This window comes from Arachis ipaensis, chromosome B01, assembly GCF_000816755.2.
Source record: "Arachis ipaensis cultivar K30076 chromosome B01, Araip1.1, whole genome shotgun sequence".
Lineage (NCBI taxonomy): Eukaryota > Viridiplantae > Streptophyta > Magnoliopsida > Fabales > Fabaceae > Arachis > Arachis ipaensis.
Genome location: NC_029785.2, coordinates 130,625,129 through 130,642,877, shown reverse-complemented (window position 1 = coordinate 130,642,877; position 17,749 = coordinate 130,625,129). Strand labels below are relative to the sequence as shown.

At 38.4% G+C, this 17,749-nt stretch overlaps 3 protein-coding genes across 5 annotated transcripts; 1 reads left to right on the top strand and 2 right to left on the bottom strand.

The window, feature by feature from the left end:
- On the top strand, positions 3,407 to 4,386 carry LOC107638801 (growth/differentiation factor 7). The gene has a single exon (XM_016342200.2). It carries the CDS (start codon positions 3,541 to 3,543, stop codon positions 4,114 to 4,116), a length of 576 nt encoding a protein of 191 aa, XP_016197686.1. The 5' UTR covers positions 3,407 to 3,540; the 3' UTR covers positions 4,117 to 4,386.
- Positions 7,397 to 10,250, bottom strand: LOC107638792 (spidroin-1). The gene is made up of 2 exons (XM_016342192.2): positions 8,705 to 10,250; positions 7,397 to 8,112 (listed from the first exon to the last, which is right to left on the bottom strand). Exons 1-2 carry the CDS (start codon positions 10,034 to 10,036, stop codon positions 7,939 to 7,941), a joined length of 1,506 nt encoding a protein of 501 aa, XP_016197678.1. The 5' UTR covers positions 10,037 to 10,250; the 3' UTR covers positions 7,397 to 7,938.
- On the bottom strand, positions 10,786 to 14,816 carry LOC107638779 (multiple organellar RNA editing factor 3, mitochondrial). 3 transcript variants are annotated; one of them, XM_016342179.2, is made up of 5 exons: positions 14,387 to 14,816; positions 12,189 to 12,621; positions 12,003 to 12,100; positions 11,542 to 11,607; positions 10,786 to 11,427 (listed from the first exon to the last, which is right to left on the bottom strand). In XM_016342179.2, exons 2-5 carry the CDS (start codon positions 12,563 to 12,565, stop codon positions 11,195 to 11,197), a joined length of 774 nt encoding a protein of 257 aa, XP_016197665.1. In that variant the 5' UTR covers positions 12,566 to 12,621; positions 14,387 to 14,816; the 3' UTR covers positions 10,786 to 11,194. The 3 variants fall into 3 exon arrangements, with proteins under 3 accessions (XP_016197665.1, XP_016197658.1, XP_020960755.1); XM_016342172.2 differs by having other exon boundaries at positions 12,189 to 12,691; positions 14,387 to 14,768; XM_021105096.1 differs by having other exon boundaries at positions 12,189 to 13,163; positions 14,387 to 14,544.

Genomic DNA, 17,749 nt, shown 5'->3' with positions numbered 1-17,749 from the left:
CCCCCTCTTTTTTTTTTTTCTTTTCCTTCCCCCCTTCTCCCTGTTTGGCCTTTTTTTAAGCTTTCTTTTATTAAGGCTGTCAAATATGATATGAAGTTAAATTGAAGAATAAAAGAATAAGCATGCAAGAAGTGAATGAAGCCTCAGTGTTAAATTTTCATCAGTTTGTATTTGCGATATACCTAGTTATTATACTTATATCTGGCTATGATGTCCATGCAAATGAGTTAATACTAGCTGGGTGCCTCGGTCATCCTCAGATGGAAGCAAATTGCCTTCATTTCACATGTTACACTAACAAACTAAAGCACAGTCCTTGAAATTCCAAAGTGAATGCACAGCACATACCTCTCTCGAGTTAACAATAGTTATATTTCCCAAAAAGTGATTGAGATACCCCTGCATCGCAATCTTTGCCCTGTCTGCTGTAGTCTCTTGTGTTCCTAAAGCTGGCCGCAGAATTGGTAGAGCAGCACTAGATGGAACATCTCTGGAACAAAAAGCAACTGATGAGCGATTCCAGCCACACAGGATATCATAGATGCAGTTCTAAGATCCTGGTGTTGAGGGTGATCACCTTTCTTTAACACTTTCATCATGATGATTATTTAAAGGCATGACTTCATCGTCAGCTTCATCATCAATGTGCACCATAGCTGCAAGGTCTCCTATTCCTAGATTTTGAAGCCAGTCTTTAACCTTTAATATAATATTTGAGCAAAGATTACATTAAAATCCAAATTTTTGCAAGGTGTAATCAATCAGGATCACATTATAAATAATCTACAAAAGCACTTAGCTTCCAATAGAAAATTAGAACTGATTAAAGACATACATGCTCTTGCTTCTCATGAATTTCCTCAATAAAGGCGCGCTTCTTTAACATAAAATGTAAATAAAACACTTGGGAAGCTTTCTTCACCAGCTGCCACTTGAACTGATGATGATGGAATGAACATTAATAAGTAAATAAATAAATAAATAAATAAATAATAGTGAACATTGTTCAACATGAAGCTGGCATGTGCGGCAGTTATGTCACGTGATCTCGGGATCGCGTAATTGAGAAGAAATGGAGACGGGAGAAAGACGTACCTGTCTGTAGCGAAAAAGAATGGTGTAAGATAGGAGAGCGGGGGTAATGTCGGCGGCCTCTGGCCGAGACACCGATATAATGGTGGCTTCCGGCAACTCATCGAAGATCCGACTAGGCTCCGGCGGTTGCCAGAACGACGACGTCGAAGCCTCCGGCTGAATTTGGTGGTACTGGTGGCTGCTGCTGCTGCCACCGGCAATTCGCGATTCCATGAACTGTGTTTGGGTGGATTCGAATCCGATCCACGTACAGATTTATTTCTTTATTTATGTTTAATTTTGATTGATTAGAAGTAGACGGGTACGGCAGCTTGAACGTCGAGGTTCGACATGTGCATGGCTTCGCTTCGCTTCTTTCTTTTCTTTCTTCGCTTTGCCCTTTCCACCTTCTTTTCCACTGAAATGGACAAATCTTTTACACACAAAAAGCCAATAGCAATTTTATTATTTTGCATATTTAGTTACAATTTTTAGTGGATTAACAATGGGATTAACTTTGATAGAATCTAATTATAAATTTTAATTTTTGATGAATTAAGAATGTAAAACGCATTTAGGATTTTCATTACTAAATTTATATTTATAATTAAAATAGAATATTAACTTAATGATGTCTACTTTTTGGTATCTGTATATTTGTATACAGTTTATAGTTTATACATTCAAATATTATATCTTTACTAGCATAGTAGTATATTTTCCACAAAACTGTAATTTTTTTCAAGAAATTAAATAAATTAATTCCCCTCTGTTAGATATGGACGAAAAAATATAGCTCGTGTGCAATTAGTATTTCCCAGCGTGTTTGGTTTGCTAATTAAAAGACTCAACACAAATATTAGCGTTGATACCTCGATCTAAATTATAAAACTAGGTCCAATAAAAATACAAGGTTTACCTTAAAGAATGGCCTCTATTGGATACTCGCTTTTTTGGAAGGTCGGACACTGCATCGATTTATACTTATTTAAATATAAGTAATTGTCTCTCCAAATCTCTTTTACTATGTCTATATCTCAACAAACTCTTAAGATATAAGATAAGATAGAACTACTGTCACTAGAAAGGTCATCAAACTCTACTATAAATATACTGTATCCTGAGGTATAACTTACGTTTTACTCTACTAAAAATCTATCTAAAATACTTACTCACTTAAACATTAGAGTTCCTTACAGGTACCACCCTCAACCTCTTCACGAAGAATTCGGACAAACAGCACATCGGCATTAAAGAGGACGGACGCTACCACACTAAGAGACCTGAACCTCACGTTCAGGCCCAAATCAACGTTTCAGGTAACTCCCGGAACAATTATATATATGGTTACTTTTATATTAAAAATATATATATATTTAAATTTTTTTATTTAAATTAAATAAATATATAAATTATGTAAATACATAAAATATAAAGTAATTATGTAAATACATAATCATGCACATTTCGAATGCTGAAGAGTAAGATTAAAAATGAGCATATTTCAGCGTCTTAGATCTCATTCTATGACCGAGCAACGCCGTGACATATCCTAGCTGCACTCGGTATATATTTTACATGGGAGATCGGGTACTGAGCACCCAAAATATGTTTAATTTTAGAATGGAATCTCAGCACCCGAGATACGTGCAACATCCCTAATTTGGGACTTAACATCCGAGATATGGTTAAACGTGTAATTTGACTCTCAGCACCCGAATATATGTATTATGGTTTAGGTATCTCTGCACCCAAGATATCTTGGAGAATAACTCTATTTATAGAGCCCATTCCTCAACCATATTTCGAATGTTGAGGCTCCAATTAGACATCTTAAACGTATTTCAGGTACTGAGACCCCCTAAAACATATCTTGGGTGCACTCAAGATATGTCACGGTACGGCCCAATCACAGAACGGAATCTCAAACATCGAGATATGCTCATTTCTTGTCTCACTCCTCAGCGTTCGAGATGTGTATAGTTACGTATTTACGTAATTACTTCATATTTCATATATTTTCATAATATATATTTATTTAATTTAAATAAATTTTAAAAAATAAAAAATAAATTTATTAATTTAACGCGCTCAAACAAACACATACACCCATGGTAAAAAATGGTAAGCAATAATCAGATCAGATGGTAATGAGTAATGACCACATTGTTTAGTGTAATTGGGCTGGCCCAAAATCCTAACCCATGACTGAAAAAATCAATTCAGATCCATTGGACCTCAGTTGACCTGTGACCACATAACGAGATTTCCTAAAAACGACAGAGGACGCTGTCACAGTCCAACTGACACGTTAGCGTTTTGGCCAAACTTGCAGTCTTCACATTCCTCAAAGCAAACCTATTCCGATTCTTATTTTGCTTCCCCTCTTTTTCTTTCTCTTCTCTCAAAGTCAAAATTCAATTCCACTTTTGACAGATTCATTCATTCCCTGTTCGGCGAGAGATCATGGCGATGATTGCGGACATTCTCGTTGCGGCTGACACCGTCGCAGTCACCGCTGCGAAAGGCCTATGCGTCCTCCGTAGCTGCCATTCCACCTGCAACGTTTCCGTCACCGATTCCCTCGCCGACCAGATCTCGGCCATCCTTCAGCCTTACGACGCGGTGGCGCCGCCGCCAGTGAAGCCTAGATCGTACAGGGTGCCGCGTCGGACGCTTCTTCGGAAAAAACGACGAACGAAGCGCAAGTTGTCCGGCGATGGCGCCGGGGACAAGGGAAACGAGGGCTTTTTCTTTGGCGACGGAGACGATGGTGTTTTCGGAGGCGGCGGCGGCGGAGGGTTCGGAGGAAGCGGCGGAGGTTGGAATTTCAATAGGTTTGGGGACGGGCATAATGATTGGGATGAACATTCGATTCCGGACCCTGCGTTCGATTTCGTGTACCAGGTGCTGTCTTGGATCATGCTTTCGAATTGCATCCATTTCGCGTTCAAGAGGATCGTTCAAATCCTTGCGGATGGCGCGATTGTGGATTCTGGTGATAGGGAAAAAGTTCCAGCTAGATTAACCCCAATTTGTTGATTTGCTAGTTCATACTTCTTGGACTGATTTTATTTTCAATTTAATATTTGCCAGATATGATGATAGTTCTTATTGAATTGGAATGCCATGTAGAGATAGCAGATGCTTGATTATTACTGTCTTTATTCCAAAATCGAGGAATCATGATCACATTACTCTTGAACATTTCCCCCCCTCTTATTACTGCCATCATTGTACTTGTACAGTGTATGCTGTAGGATTGATTGGTTGTTTAAAGTTTGAACCTACCGGAGTTGAAGTGTTTAATCTTTTTGAGCTCTTTTGATTTCAGTAGTTTGGTTGGCTTGTTTGTTCGAAATTGCCTCAACCTCAGAGTATGATTCATTGCTAATAGAATAAGGAATTTTTACATGATCAAAAGCACGATGACCATTCAACTTCTGTGTGGTAACTTATTCGTATGCTTGTTTGTATAAGTTGGGTTCGGTGTTTACGATATGATTTATTGTTAGCTGAATAGTAGTCTTTCTTAAAATGAAGGCCGGGTATGTGTGTTTCTTTGCTTGCTTATAATATATGTAAAATAATTAGTAAATGATTAATAATATTGTATCATATTTAAATTTTTACTTTAATTTATGTTATGTATGTGATGATGGTTATATAAATTTTGAAATTTTATTTTATTTATTAAATTTTAATAATTATAGGGGCGAGTAGGAGCGGGACAGGTACCCGCAGGGGCAGATTAGAGTTCAACGTTTTATTACCTGCGGGTAGAAGCGGGGCGGGTTCTATGCCGGTTGTTGTACGGCGGGACGTGGTTGGGTAGAGCAAAAACCGGTTCCTACCCACCCGATTGCCACCCCTACTCCTATATGTTTCTTCTCGAATTGTGTCAAGAAAGTGGCAACCCGATTCTAATCTTTGTCATTTTTTTGCTTCTTTGGTTTGTTGTTTTGTAAGGTTTATATCTTTTCCGAGGAGGTTGAGGGACATTCCATTGCCTTGTACATTACAAACTAGGTTACGTTATTATTACCAATAGTTTATTGGAAAAATTGATCTTGATGGTTTTTTGTTTTTTGTTTTTTTTTTTTTTTTATTTTTGCACACTTTGATTTTTTAATCATGCCATGAGCCCATGACCCATCGGTAATTAATAGAATCATAGTTAAGTAGTGGAAGTGAGTCACGGCGTAGCAAGAGAAAGGAACGCGTTTTGGATTGGAGTAATAGAATAGTGGCTTATTATAACTGGAACACCAAAGAGTAAATTTTCATTTTGGTTCTTGAGATTTGCATGATTATCCATTTTAGTCTTCAAAATTCAAAATTTTTTATAGTGGTCTTTCAGATTTAGGTTCGGGTACTAATTTGGTTTTTCGATCCTTTCTGACGATGAGTCAGTAAATAGAGTGCTGAGGTAACAAAATCTTGACACGTTGGACTCCAACGATTAGATGACATGACAACATTTGATTTTGGATCTCATTTGGTCCCCGGAACCCTAACTTTTTTTTCTTCTTCTTCTTCCTCCTATTCTGCGTCGTCCTTCTCCTCTCGTTCTTTCTTTTCTACTTCCTTGTCTCTCACCCGACTCATTCTTTTCTCCTTTTNTTTTGTTGATCATTTCATTTTTTTGGTGGGATTTTTTATCAATTTTAAAAGAGGTTATTGAAATAGAAGGAGTGTCTATAACTACGATAATTCAGTCAAAAGTAGATATCTTTAAAAATTATTAGCAAAAAATTCAAATTTCTATTTATTTTGCTTTACTGAATATGATTATCCCCCATTCTTTTTTTTCAATGGGCGAAGTTATGACACAAAAATTAAGACATTAAACTCAATACAGTAACTGTTTATAAGCCAAATAACTAATAAACACTTGAGAAGGAACTCAAGGAAGTAAAAAAAGGGATGTTTTCCGATTTATTGAAAACTTATTATCACACGTTTTACAACATGAAAACTGAAAAGCGTGCAACAGCAACCGGCTTTAGAATTTTCCATTAACAATGACTTCACTATTTGATGAGATTCTTTATTACGTACCGAAGAATGTCTCCATTATCGAAATAAGCTAGTTCCACCTAAAAATAAGACAAATGAAATGCACTAAGCAAGGAAAGAAGGTGCTGCAGCAAGCAAGAATCATATTACTATGGGAAAAAGATCGGGTGGAAGACAAGGAAGTAGAAAAGGGGAAGCGAGAGGAGAAGGACGGCGCAAAGTAGGAGGAGAAGGAAGAAAATTTTAGGGTTCTAGAGACTAAATAGGGTCTAAAATCAAATATAGTCATGTCACCTAATTGTTGGAAAGTCCAACATGACAAGATTTTGTCATTTTTGCACTCGGTTTGCTTACTCATCATCAGAAAGGATTGAGAGACCAAATTGATGCCTGCATTTGACTACTATAAAAATTTTGAATTTTGAGAACCAAAATAAATAATCGTGCGAATTTGAAAGACTAAAAGTCTAAAATGGGAATTTACTTGCAATTGGGAGGATTACATACTCTTTGTATGCAAAGATTGATATAAACAGTAACAATGGTAACTAGAATTGTTTTGGTAGGGACTTTTCCGTTGCGTATTAGCCTATTAGGGATTTTTCTTACCGTCCAGTTTTAGCGTTCGGTATGATGAATTGAAAAACCAGTAACCTTATTGAAGAAAAGTCAGTTGCATATGATAATATGCGTGCGTTTGTTTATAGAGACAGGACACTAAGATAGAAACACAAAGACACATAATCATGTTTGACAGAAGAGATATGGATAGAAATAATGTCTAAGAACATTGAATTAGTGTATTTTGTGTCTATCTAAAAGAAGGACATGAAAACACTAACAAGAAACACAACTTATTTTTCATTTTTTTTAATTATTCTTGTTAATATTTTATAATTATATTTTTTTTATTATTATATTTTTCATCTTAAATTTTTTGAATAAAAAAAATGAGAATAAATTAAATTTTCATAATTTGTTCTAGTTTATCACCAAACAGGATACAAGAATACAAAATTTTGTATTTCTGTCTTTTATATCTTGTTTTCAGTGTCTTGTTCTGCGAAACAAATACAACCTAAATAACATATTATCTTAAAAAACAACGTGGTATTTTACCAAATGAAAAATGACAAAAGTGGTCTCAAACCATTTACAGGATGAAAGACCAATTTATTTTCTAGTATGAACGATTATGAAATGCATTGTCATTATTTTATTCAGAGATAGTAGTATCCGTTGAGACCATAGATAGAGATTGAATTGGATATTTATTTGTATAAATATTCTTTGGAGAAGGGAATAGAGAATTGATGTGCTTACTGATTAGTGCGCATACATCACGTATAGAAAAGAAAGAATGCTGCAGAACAATAACGAAGTCTATATAAAATTCTCATGAACTTCTAGACCCAAAAAATCCTTTACATATAACAACCCAGAACAAATCTCATGTCCATAGATGACTTCAAGAGGAGCATGGCGTAAGGTTGATTCTTTATATCCAAAAGAATTCGTCAAGGGTACTCAATAACGAAAGTGCAACCAATAAACACTTTCATAACATGCAAACAATCTAAACACTTGGGACAACATAAATAGGAAAAGAATATGGAAACTCACATTACGTTTAGCTGTTATGTCTCTGAAGAAAACGAGAAAATTAATCTCGTGAGATAGCCAGAATGAAATAAAGGACACAGAGAAATGCATATGAAGGCTAACCATAAATCAAAAAAGCAGTTCATACGTATGAACCCCCTGACAATCATGGCTACCGGGGGTAAGGGTGTAGGTATGGACCTATATATTGTAAAAATTGGATGAAAGGAGAAAAAATAATCACTAATCGGCCATCTTAGCCAATCGGTGAACAGTACTTCTGGCAACTCTGTTCCCAGGATCAATCTTTAGCACAGTCCTCAGGTCTTCAGCACCAAGTCTGTACTTCTCCATACTCTCATACAAGAGAGCACGCTGTACAAGGACGGACACATTTTTCTCATCATTTTCTAGAACCTGCAAACAAAACAACATAAAGATGAAAACACTTACTTGAAAATAAATGGTGATGAAAAAATTGGTGTGGTTTGATTCATCCTAGAAGTCATAGGCTCATAGCAGCAATTCATCGTGGAGCCAACCTAAATGTACAGGGAAATCCTAACCTCTCCCAACTACAACAGTCAATAGCTGAACTCAATACACATGCTACCTATGATCTCAACAAAGATATGACATTATAAGCCAGGAAAAGATCTCATATTGTAAGCCAAATAGATCTAATGAGACATTCTTTTCATTAGCAAATAAGTTTGCCAATAGCATACCATACCATATTGTGGCGGCTAATTCATTTCTCCAACAAGAAACAACATTCAATTACATAAGTCAACAAATACTTAGCATGTAGTTTGCGATTTGGAGAATTACTTGGACTAAAGCTTGTCTTTTGCAGTTCAGCTAAACTAATGGTTTGGAATTCCATATGGGAAGGGAAACTAAACACACTATTAGTGATTCAAAAAGCTACATTTATAGATCTCACAACTACTATATACTATATAATTCAAACTCTAAACACAAAGTAATACTACAGGCCAAAGTATACCTTTGTACAATCTGCCACTGCCTTCTTATACTCCCCAACTTCTTTGTAACAGGAAGCCCTGCATGACAAAACCTCCACAGAGCCTGCGTTATCCCCGGCTTTCTCCAGAAGGATGACGGCCCAGGAAAGCCACTTGATAGCATCAGCAAACTGGCCCTGCTTGTAATTGTCCATCCCCTTGTTTTTGGCAGCGGCACCAGACACCCCGGCAGGAGGTGGGGGAAGCCCTTCAAGCTCAGTGGTTGTGCCACCCACATCATGCCCTCCTCCACCAAACTCAGAATCCAGACCCCAATCTTCCACTTCTGCAGATGCCTGTCCTCCAAATCCTTGAGACGTAGCCGCAGCAGTGCCTCCGGCAGATGCTGAGGAAGATGAGAAAAACATGTCCATTGGATCAGCACCACCAGCAGATCCCTGGACTGGGGTCTGATTCGAGGTGGCAGATCCACCAAAATCAATGTCAATTCCAACATTACCAGAAGCTGCAGAGGTCGGCTTGTAAGCATTCTGAAAATCTCCAAAACCATCATCCCCCAAATCATTCTTTTGGGATTTAGCAGCTGAATTAAGACTGGCAGCACCAGATTGCTTTGATCCAATACCAGACAGAGAACTAAACGGATCATTGTTACTGGAACTGAATCCACTACCAGCTGAACCACCAACACCCATAGTGCTTAATGAAGGACCCCCAAGATTCGGGCTTTTGTTGGAATTCATACTGGTACCACCATACCCGGTACTAGAACCCCCTAAATTGGCAGAAGATCCCCAATTTGTACTACTCTGTGCGGTGTTAGCAGTTTTGGGCAAAGAATCTTCCATTTTTCCCATGGAAAAGGTGGAAGTGGCGGGAGCTGAAGGCTTGGAAGCAGGGGTTGCGTTTTTGAGAGGAACATTGGAAGAGCTCCTGGGACCTTGGCCAAGCGCAGAGGTGACCAGGTCTCCGAAAAGGTTAGGGTTTTTGTTAGCTATGCCGACGGTGGAGGCGGAGGCGGAGGCAGAAGCGGAAGGTTGGGTGGAACCCCATGACTTGCCGAAGATGTCACCGACCATGGAAGGGGGACCACCGGGCAACCCAGTTTGAGTGGCAGGAGCGGAGGCGGGCTTGTGGGACCATGCAGGTTTGTTGGGTTGCCAGGAGGGCCTCGGTTGGGAAGAGGAAGTGGCGGTGGAGGAATAAGAATAGGAGGAGTAAGAAGGGGCGGAGGAATTGGGGGTTTTCTGGTCGTTGAGGGATTTGGGGCGATTGGATCCGATGCCGAGATCGAAATCGAAATTGTAGTTGTTGAGTGAAAGAGGGGATGATTTGTTTTGGTTGGAATTCATATCTGCGTTGTTGGGATCTGATCTGATGATTGAGTGAGAGAAGGAGACCCTTCTTTTTGTTGTTTTTGATTTCAAGATAGAGCAGGTTGCGGTTGTTTGTTGAATTATCGTTATGATGATCAAACGCTTGTCTGAACTCGCTTCCTCTTTTGAGTTTTAATATTACTCTAAGGAGATAGATCCGTTTTATTGTTTGTAAGATCAGATTAACACACCCTTTTTTGTATTATTTTTTATCTTTATATTATTTTCAGACATCCGTTAATGTGATATGATCCTATGATACACACACAAATACACAATGGCCCAAACTTGCCCCAAAACCGTATCTATGCTTGGTCTCAAATAACATGACAACAGATTGGATAAATAACATTGCCTATTCAGTAATTCAATTGATTTTGATATTTTATTTTATTTTCTAAATATTGGATGTCAATGGGATTTACAATATATTTCCGTTTTTCAGTTTAGAGCAGAGATTTACAAAATTCAGAATGCCGCTTGCGTCTCTCCAGTCTCAAAATAAATCCCAATTTGAACTGACACTTCTTCAACTTGTTTTGCTAGTCATTTTACCGTAGTACATTCGAAATAAACAATCTTCAATTACGTCATTCCAAGCCCAAGGTCGGAGAAAATTATTGAAGCAAATATCTGAGCAATCCCTTGGCTCCGGTATTATCTAATGGTGCTTAATTGTTGGTTATAGACTTGGCCAGCTGCTAGTAACAAAACCTGAAACAAAATAAACAAAGAACTCCTCTTAGTCATAATCAAAACTCACCAAGATACATATACACTTGGATTTCACACTTGACCAGATAAAAAGGCTACAGACACAAATATGTAAAACAATCAGTATCCCAAAAGGCGAACTGCTTTGGCTCTGGCAAAAAAATAACCAGATTACTAAGGATCCATACTGCGAGAATTTGAATACTAAGATAAGTACAATCTGAATTGGATATCACATCATCATAATGATACTAAAGATTCTAATCATATGATGTCCAAGTTCAGGCAGAGTCATTTCCAAATAAAAAACCATGGACATACAACATGCCTTCAGATTCAGAACTTAAATCAGAATTCTCCCCTACAACTACTTAAGTTCTCTTAGTTATATGGGGGAAATTTGTCAAGCAGAGATCATGTTTAACATTTTGGTCCACCAGACGGAGAGTTTTGACTGTTCATTGGACTCGATTGCTGCATAGGTCCTCCTTGACTTTGGTTCCAGTCCTGTCTTTGAACAGGGTCTCTCCTTTCAACCTGCATTGTTTCACGACGCCTGTCATGCCGTGGCCGAGGTCTGCTCCTAGTTGGTTGCCTCTCAGAATATCTATACTGTGGCCTTGGAATCACTTTCCCATCAACAAATAAGTCACCTGAAAATTCATGTTACATGATCAAAACAACCAATATCAATTAAAAAAAGAAAGAAAGAAAGAATGATCAAACAATCAAATCACATGTTGATTATGTCAGGGTCCAAAACTCACCTCCATAGTCCTTGTTGGGAACATCAAGATATGAATCCGGCAGCACCCAAAGAACTCCAGGTAACTCTATTAAGGCAGGAAAAATAGCAATAGTTAAGCATATGAAACAACACACAATTATACAGAATGAATGACAGGCAAATAAATGTGAAACACCAATTCTGATTATCCAAAAAAATATATAGAGAGAGAACAGATACAGATATAGTATTTTTTTGGTGACAGATACAGATATAGTATGATACTTGTGCCCTAACTCCAAAAGGTATTTAAATTTAAACATCACAGAAATAATTTGAGGAGTCTTTTAAATACAAAGCAATTATGATATCAAAAATGCTTTGCAAATCAGAATTTAACACATGCAAGCAATGAAAACAAATCTAATAAGCTTCGACATTAATGAAAGACAAGAACTGATGGGAAGAGGAATCAGAAAGAACGTAGCGGTAAAAACCTACCTTTAACTTTGTAAGAAAGCTCTTCGGAAATGAGGGCACCAAAACCAGTATATGTAGTAGTGGAAACAGAGTATATCTTCTTCTTAGCCTCTTCCTCACTACATAGTTAGCAGAAAACTCAAAAATCAAAACAGGAGGAAAGAAAAAAAAGAAGCAAATTAGGCATTGAGATTGAGAAAGAAGGACCTTCCAAGAACTTGAGCTAGTGTTTTGACATAGGCATCAACCATTTGTTGTTCGGAGGGTTTGGGATTCTCGGGGAACTCCATGACGATGAGCCAGTGCTCGTAGTCGCAGCCATCGAGAAGAATAGTCTCCTTGGGAGGACGGTTGCTCCAATTGGGAGAGGGATCGTTCAGCGGCGAGTAACCCGAACCCGACGATTTGGTCCGAACCCGGTGGAGCCTCGCACAATCAGGAACCGGTAGGGTTTGTTTGGCGGCACACAGAGCAAAAGGCAAGCGAGAACGAGGTCGAGAAATGGTTGCAGGTGCAGAGGAAGACGAAGAGAGAGCTCGTGAGAGCGTAGATGCTAGGATGCGCCGGGCATTCCAGTACGCCATTTGCCTCCAGTAACCTGATCCGTGACACGGCGGGTGTTGCTGTTCCTTGCTCCAGCCTAAGGAAGGGGTGATGTTTTTTTTTTATTCCTCTTTTTTGTTCTCTTGGACCCTTGGGACGTTGGGCCACTTTGTCAACCCAAATAATTAAAGGAAGAATCTCTTTAAACCCTATCGTTAGTCTAACAAAATATTCATTTCATTCACAGTGACAACAATCGAAAGCAACAAGATCACACATCTCATATCTTATAATCATCATCAAATCCAAAATCAATAACAAGAATCTGAAATAATAATCTCTGTATGACGCATAGCAACACAAACACAAAGCAAAGAAAGTGCGAAAACATACTGTATCCATTGTCAACAAGGTAATTGAAGCCTAATTAAAAACTAAATTCAACTAATTATACCAAATCTATGTAAGAATCAAATCAATCAATACAGGTATACAGCAACAAAAAAATTGAGGAAGTTATTATTTCAGCAACAGAGCAACAAATTCAACGACCAGTAACTACAAATCAAGGTTCTGAAAACCAGATCGGTCATCAAACTGCACTATTTACTGGTTTACTGGTTTATTGGTCCAACCGGTCTAACCGTGGTTCAACCGGAAAAACCGTTTCATGATAAAATAATTAAGTAAATTAAAATAAACATCATAAAATATCTTTCAAATTTAAATCCCTACACAAACTATCACCAACTAAATGTAATTAATCATCACAATATGCAAAATAATTGCAGTGCACAAGTTAAAGATAGACAATATTACCTTAACGTAATTGAGTCAAAAAGTAAAACAAAACAGGCTCTTTTAATTCTTTTATGCTTGTAGGCTTTAATATAATCATTAATATAATCATTATCATTCAGAGAAACTTTCTTGAAGGAATTTATGGCAACCAAAATAGGCCCTACTTTTTTCTGAATGGTACAAGATATGATTAACAAGGTTAAATATTGAAGTTGGTTAATCAAACCAAACAAGAATATTTCCCAGTTGTCTCACTGAGTCCAGCCAAATGGAAAAAACATCACTGTGTACTATCGTAATTCTAGATCATATCTTACTTTCCCATCAGGCAGTGAAACAACAGACTCAGTTCCAGAAGATGTTATCTTCACCACTCACCAGCTCCTAATTCCCATTTGAAAGTTGAAGCCAACACGAAATGACGAACTTCAGAAGTAAGGGAAAGAAATAGAAAATTCTAAACTATCCATGTCTTACTAATAATGAGAACAAAAAACTCAATCTCTTAAACTCAATAATTACATCAGTTATCCAACTAAATAATTGCATCACAGTTATCATAAACTGATTTCAAAGCCTAGAAGCAGAGTGAAATTAAAAACATGAAGCATATAATAAATCAAAAGATCACCAATTGCAATTTTTTTTAATAAGAACAGAAGTTAAGAACAATGAAAAATGAAGAAAGATTAACATTTTTCAACCCAATTTTAACAAAGCTCATCACAATGATTAACAACAACAAAAAACACTGAAGGAACAGTGAATCAGTAATATGGGCAGTGCAAATTTAAAATTTAAAAGTTATCAATTTAAAATCTATCATCAAATACAATCAGTGAGCAAAGCCAATCAGTTATGATTCTGTGACTAGGAAGCAACAAATTCAAGTTACAGCAACAAATTTAGCAAATCTTAGTAAAGTCCCGATTTACAGCAACATTTAGATCAGCAACAAGGCAAATTTATTGATTAGCAATTTTTTCAGCAAAATGCAAAAATACAGGGAGAAGGGAAATATGGAGAAGAGAGAACAGGGAAGCGATGGTGCAGGGACTCACCAACGGTCGACGGCGAGTCAGCGACCACACCACGGAAGGCGACGAAGCAAGAGACAACCCCACGAGTTGCTTCTGCCGCCGGCGACGAGACAGGCGAACCACGAGATGCCAGTGACTGAGACGAGACTCGAGTGACACTGGGAGGCAGAATCGAGCAGAGACAACCACGGACGACGAGCAGCAACCAACGCGCACAGCTCGAGCACTCACTGGCGGAGGGAGGCGCGAGCAGCCGAGCACAGAGGAGAGAGGCGAGATGCGAGCACACGACGCGGAGGATCCGGCGAGAGGCCCGAAAGCATGAAGACGGTAGTTCTTGAGTGCGACGGACGGCGGCAGCAATCTCCCACTCCGACAGACGGCGACGACGATTGGTGGAGGCTGCTTGGGTTTGCTTTCTTTGGTGGAGGCTAGGGCATTTGCTGCAGGAAGGAGTTGGAGAAGTGGGGGATAAGTGGATAAGGCGTGCAATCTTTTCCCTTTCAACAAAGGAAAAGACGTCGTTTTTGTAAACCGGCCGGCTTCCGGTCCGGTCTGACTGACCGGTTACCAGCCGATTTAGCGGTTCTCGAGCGGCTTTAAATTGACCGGTTCTTTATACTGGACCGAACCTTTTTTTGCCGGTTTTCGGTTGAATCGGTTCGAGCGGTCGGTCCGGTCCGGTTTTTAGAACACTGCTACAAATCAGTGAATTGATGATTTACAGCAATGATTCAATGAAATTGAAAAAAAAAAAAAGAAAGAACAAGGAAGAAGCTGACCAACTGACGACGGCAACAAGAAGAGTAGAAGACGACGACGACCTCAGACGCTGGTTGACTGGTTCCCTTTGCTTCTGACGCCGGCAAGGACGATGGCAAGGAGGGCGACGGCGACACAGTTAGACCGCAATGACGACACAGCGCGCGACGGCGACCTTGAGTGCGACACACTAAGTGAGCGAGCGAGATCGGAGAGTCGGACCGGCGTAATCTTGGAGACGTCAGTGAGTGCGACGGTGAGGAGAAGAAGAAAGACTGAAGAGAGAATAGGGACGTTCATCACCATCAGATTACGTCATTAGGGCATTTGGGTGGAGGGGGACCAAACGACGTCGTTTCAAGCTAATGAAAAAAAAAATCAAAGTGACCTGGACCGGATTTTTTGCACTGGCAACGTCACCGGTTTTTATTATGCCCGTACGGGTCAAACCGGATTTCTCTGGTCCGATACTTGAGCAGTCTGCATGATGACTCAGCCCAGCCAGGTGATCGAGTTTCCAATCGAACCGGCCGAGTCGAGTTGGGTTTGATAATTATGGTGCTGATGAAGAAATCGAAACCGATGCTTTTTATTTCTTACTTTCTCTATAAGGATTTTTTTTTTGGAGTAATTATCTAAATTAATTCCTTAAGATTTTAAAAGCGGATACTTTAGTTTCCAAAAAATAAAAACATCTCCAGAATTTTTTTTCGTTGACAAATCAATCTATGACATGCTTCTTCGTTTATATACTCAATGGAAAATAATGAAGTGGCACATATGACATAACGTGTTGGGGAAACACATAGAAAAATAAGTTCCTATTCTTATCAGTAATACGACGTCATTTTGTATTTATAAAAAAAAATCCTACGGCTTTAGAAGTCTCTTCCCCAACTTTCTCTCTCACATTCAGAAGCTCGCAACACTCAAAGTTTCAGTTCTCAAGCACTCAAAGTCTCAATCATCTCTACCGCCACCTTTTGCCGACCTCCGTCTCGGTGCCGCGTCGCTCTCTCTCCTTCCCTCCAACTTAGTCTCTCACACTCACAGCAGAGGCAAAGTTCAAAGCCTCAACATTCTCTATCGGCGCCTCTCACCGACCTCCATCTCATTGTCGCGCTGCTAGCCGGCCTCTTTGTGTCACGGTGCCTCTTGCCACCCCTCTGTGGCACCCCGCAGTCTTGTTGCTCGCCCTCATTGCTTGTTGTTGCCTCCCTTTCTATTCCTTGCCATCACTGCTAATCACTCAGTCTCATTGCAACCCTCACCCCTGTTCTCTCTTCCTTCTCTTCCTGGATTGGCATGAAAGCTCATCAAATTTCCCGTCTTCATGATCTCTGACAGTCTAGGGTTAATCTTTGACGCAATTGGCTTTACCTCTAGAGTCGCCGATTCATGTTGTTCTACCTCTCTGCTACTCCGATCCAGCTATTGCTATTGGAGACACCGTCCATGATTGAAGGTATTGTTGTTGCTACAGGTGTTCACGATGATCCTAGTGCTGTCTCTCATGATCCTGGACATGTCAAGGAAAACTTGATAAATACTACTCTCACGATCCTTTATTGCATCGGGGTAATCATCGATGGAAATTTTAGGTATTCCAGGATTTTGAATTTGTTGGTGACTTGCGTGGTGACGATGGAGTTTATGATGTCCAAAACAATGGCTTTCATGTTTAAGGTTTTGGAAATGGAGTGGAGGTTCTGGTTTTTACGGCGAGAGAGTTTAATGCAGAGGATATGGAGGTGGATATCAGCGAAGAGTGTGACTGAAGGGAGATAGAGGAAGGTGATGGAGGGTTTAAGGTTTTTTATTAGAAGATCAAGGACTGTTTTATTCTCGTCGCACACGTGGACACTTAATTGTCATGTATGAGAGTTTGCGTGCTAACTCAGTATTTTTCGTTAGTGAATCATGCTGGAAAATGGATGGAGATTAGAACTGTTATGTCTGATAAAAAAATATTGGAGATTGATTTGTGTATTAATTTATTTTAAAGATTAAAATTTTCGTTTTTAAAATCTTTGGAGACTGATTTGGGTAATTATTCATTTTAAATATCGAACTAATATAAATATTATGACAAAAAACAAGGATTTTTTATTTTTAAGTTATTTAAATATTTTATTTTTGAAAATGTGTAACACATAGAATATTTTATCATTTTGTGTAATGTATCACATCTGAAGGACTAATATCCAAAACTAATTAAAGCAAGATCTCGGGTATTATGCACTTAGGATAAAGTAACAATTAAAATTTAATAGATCCCAAGTACACCACAGATATAGTATAGAAGTTCTTCACGTAAAGGAATTATGTAAGGATGCAATTGGAATGAATTCAGTGTAATTAAATTATTAATCTTTAAAACATAAATTAAAAAAGAAGAAAAAAAACATAAATTTTGATCAAAATTCAACAAAACAAACGAATAGTTATGAGATTACTTCCATTGAAAATTGGTAAAATTCCACAAAAGAGAAAAAAAAGATCTGAAAAAATTTGTAGTTAGTAGAATTTTATGATCATTATTGATTATTGTTTTGATATAGATTGATAGTTTCTTTATCAAATATGTGTGTGTGAAATAAAAAATTTTAATTTTTGAAAAAA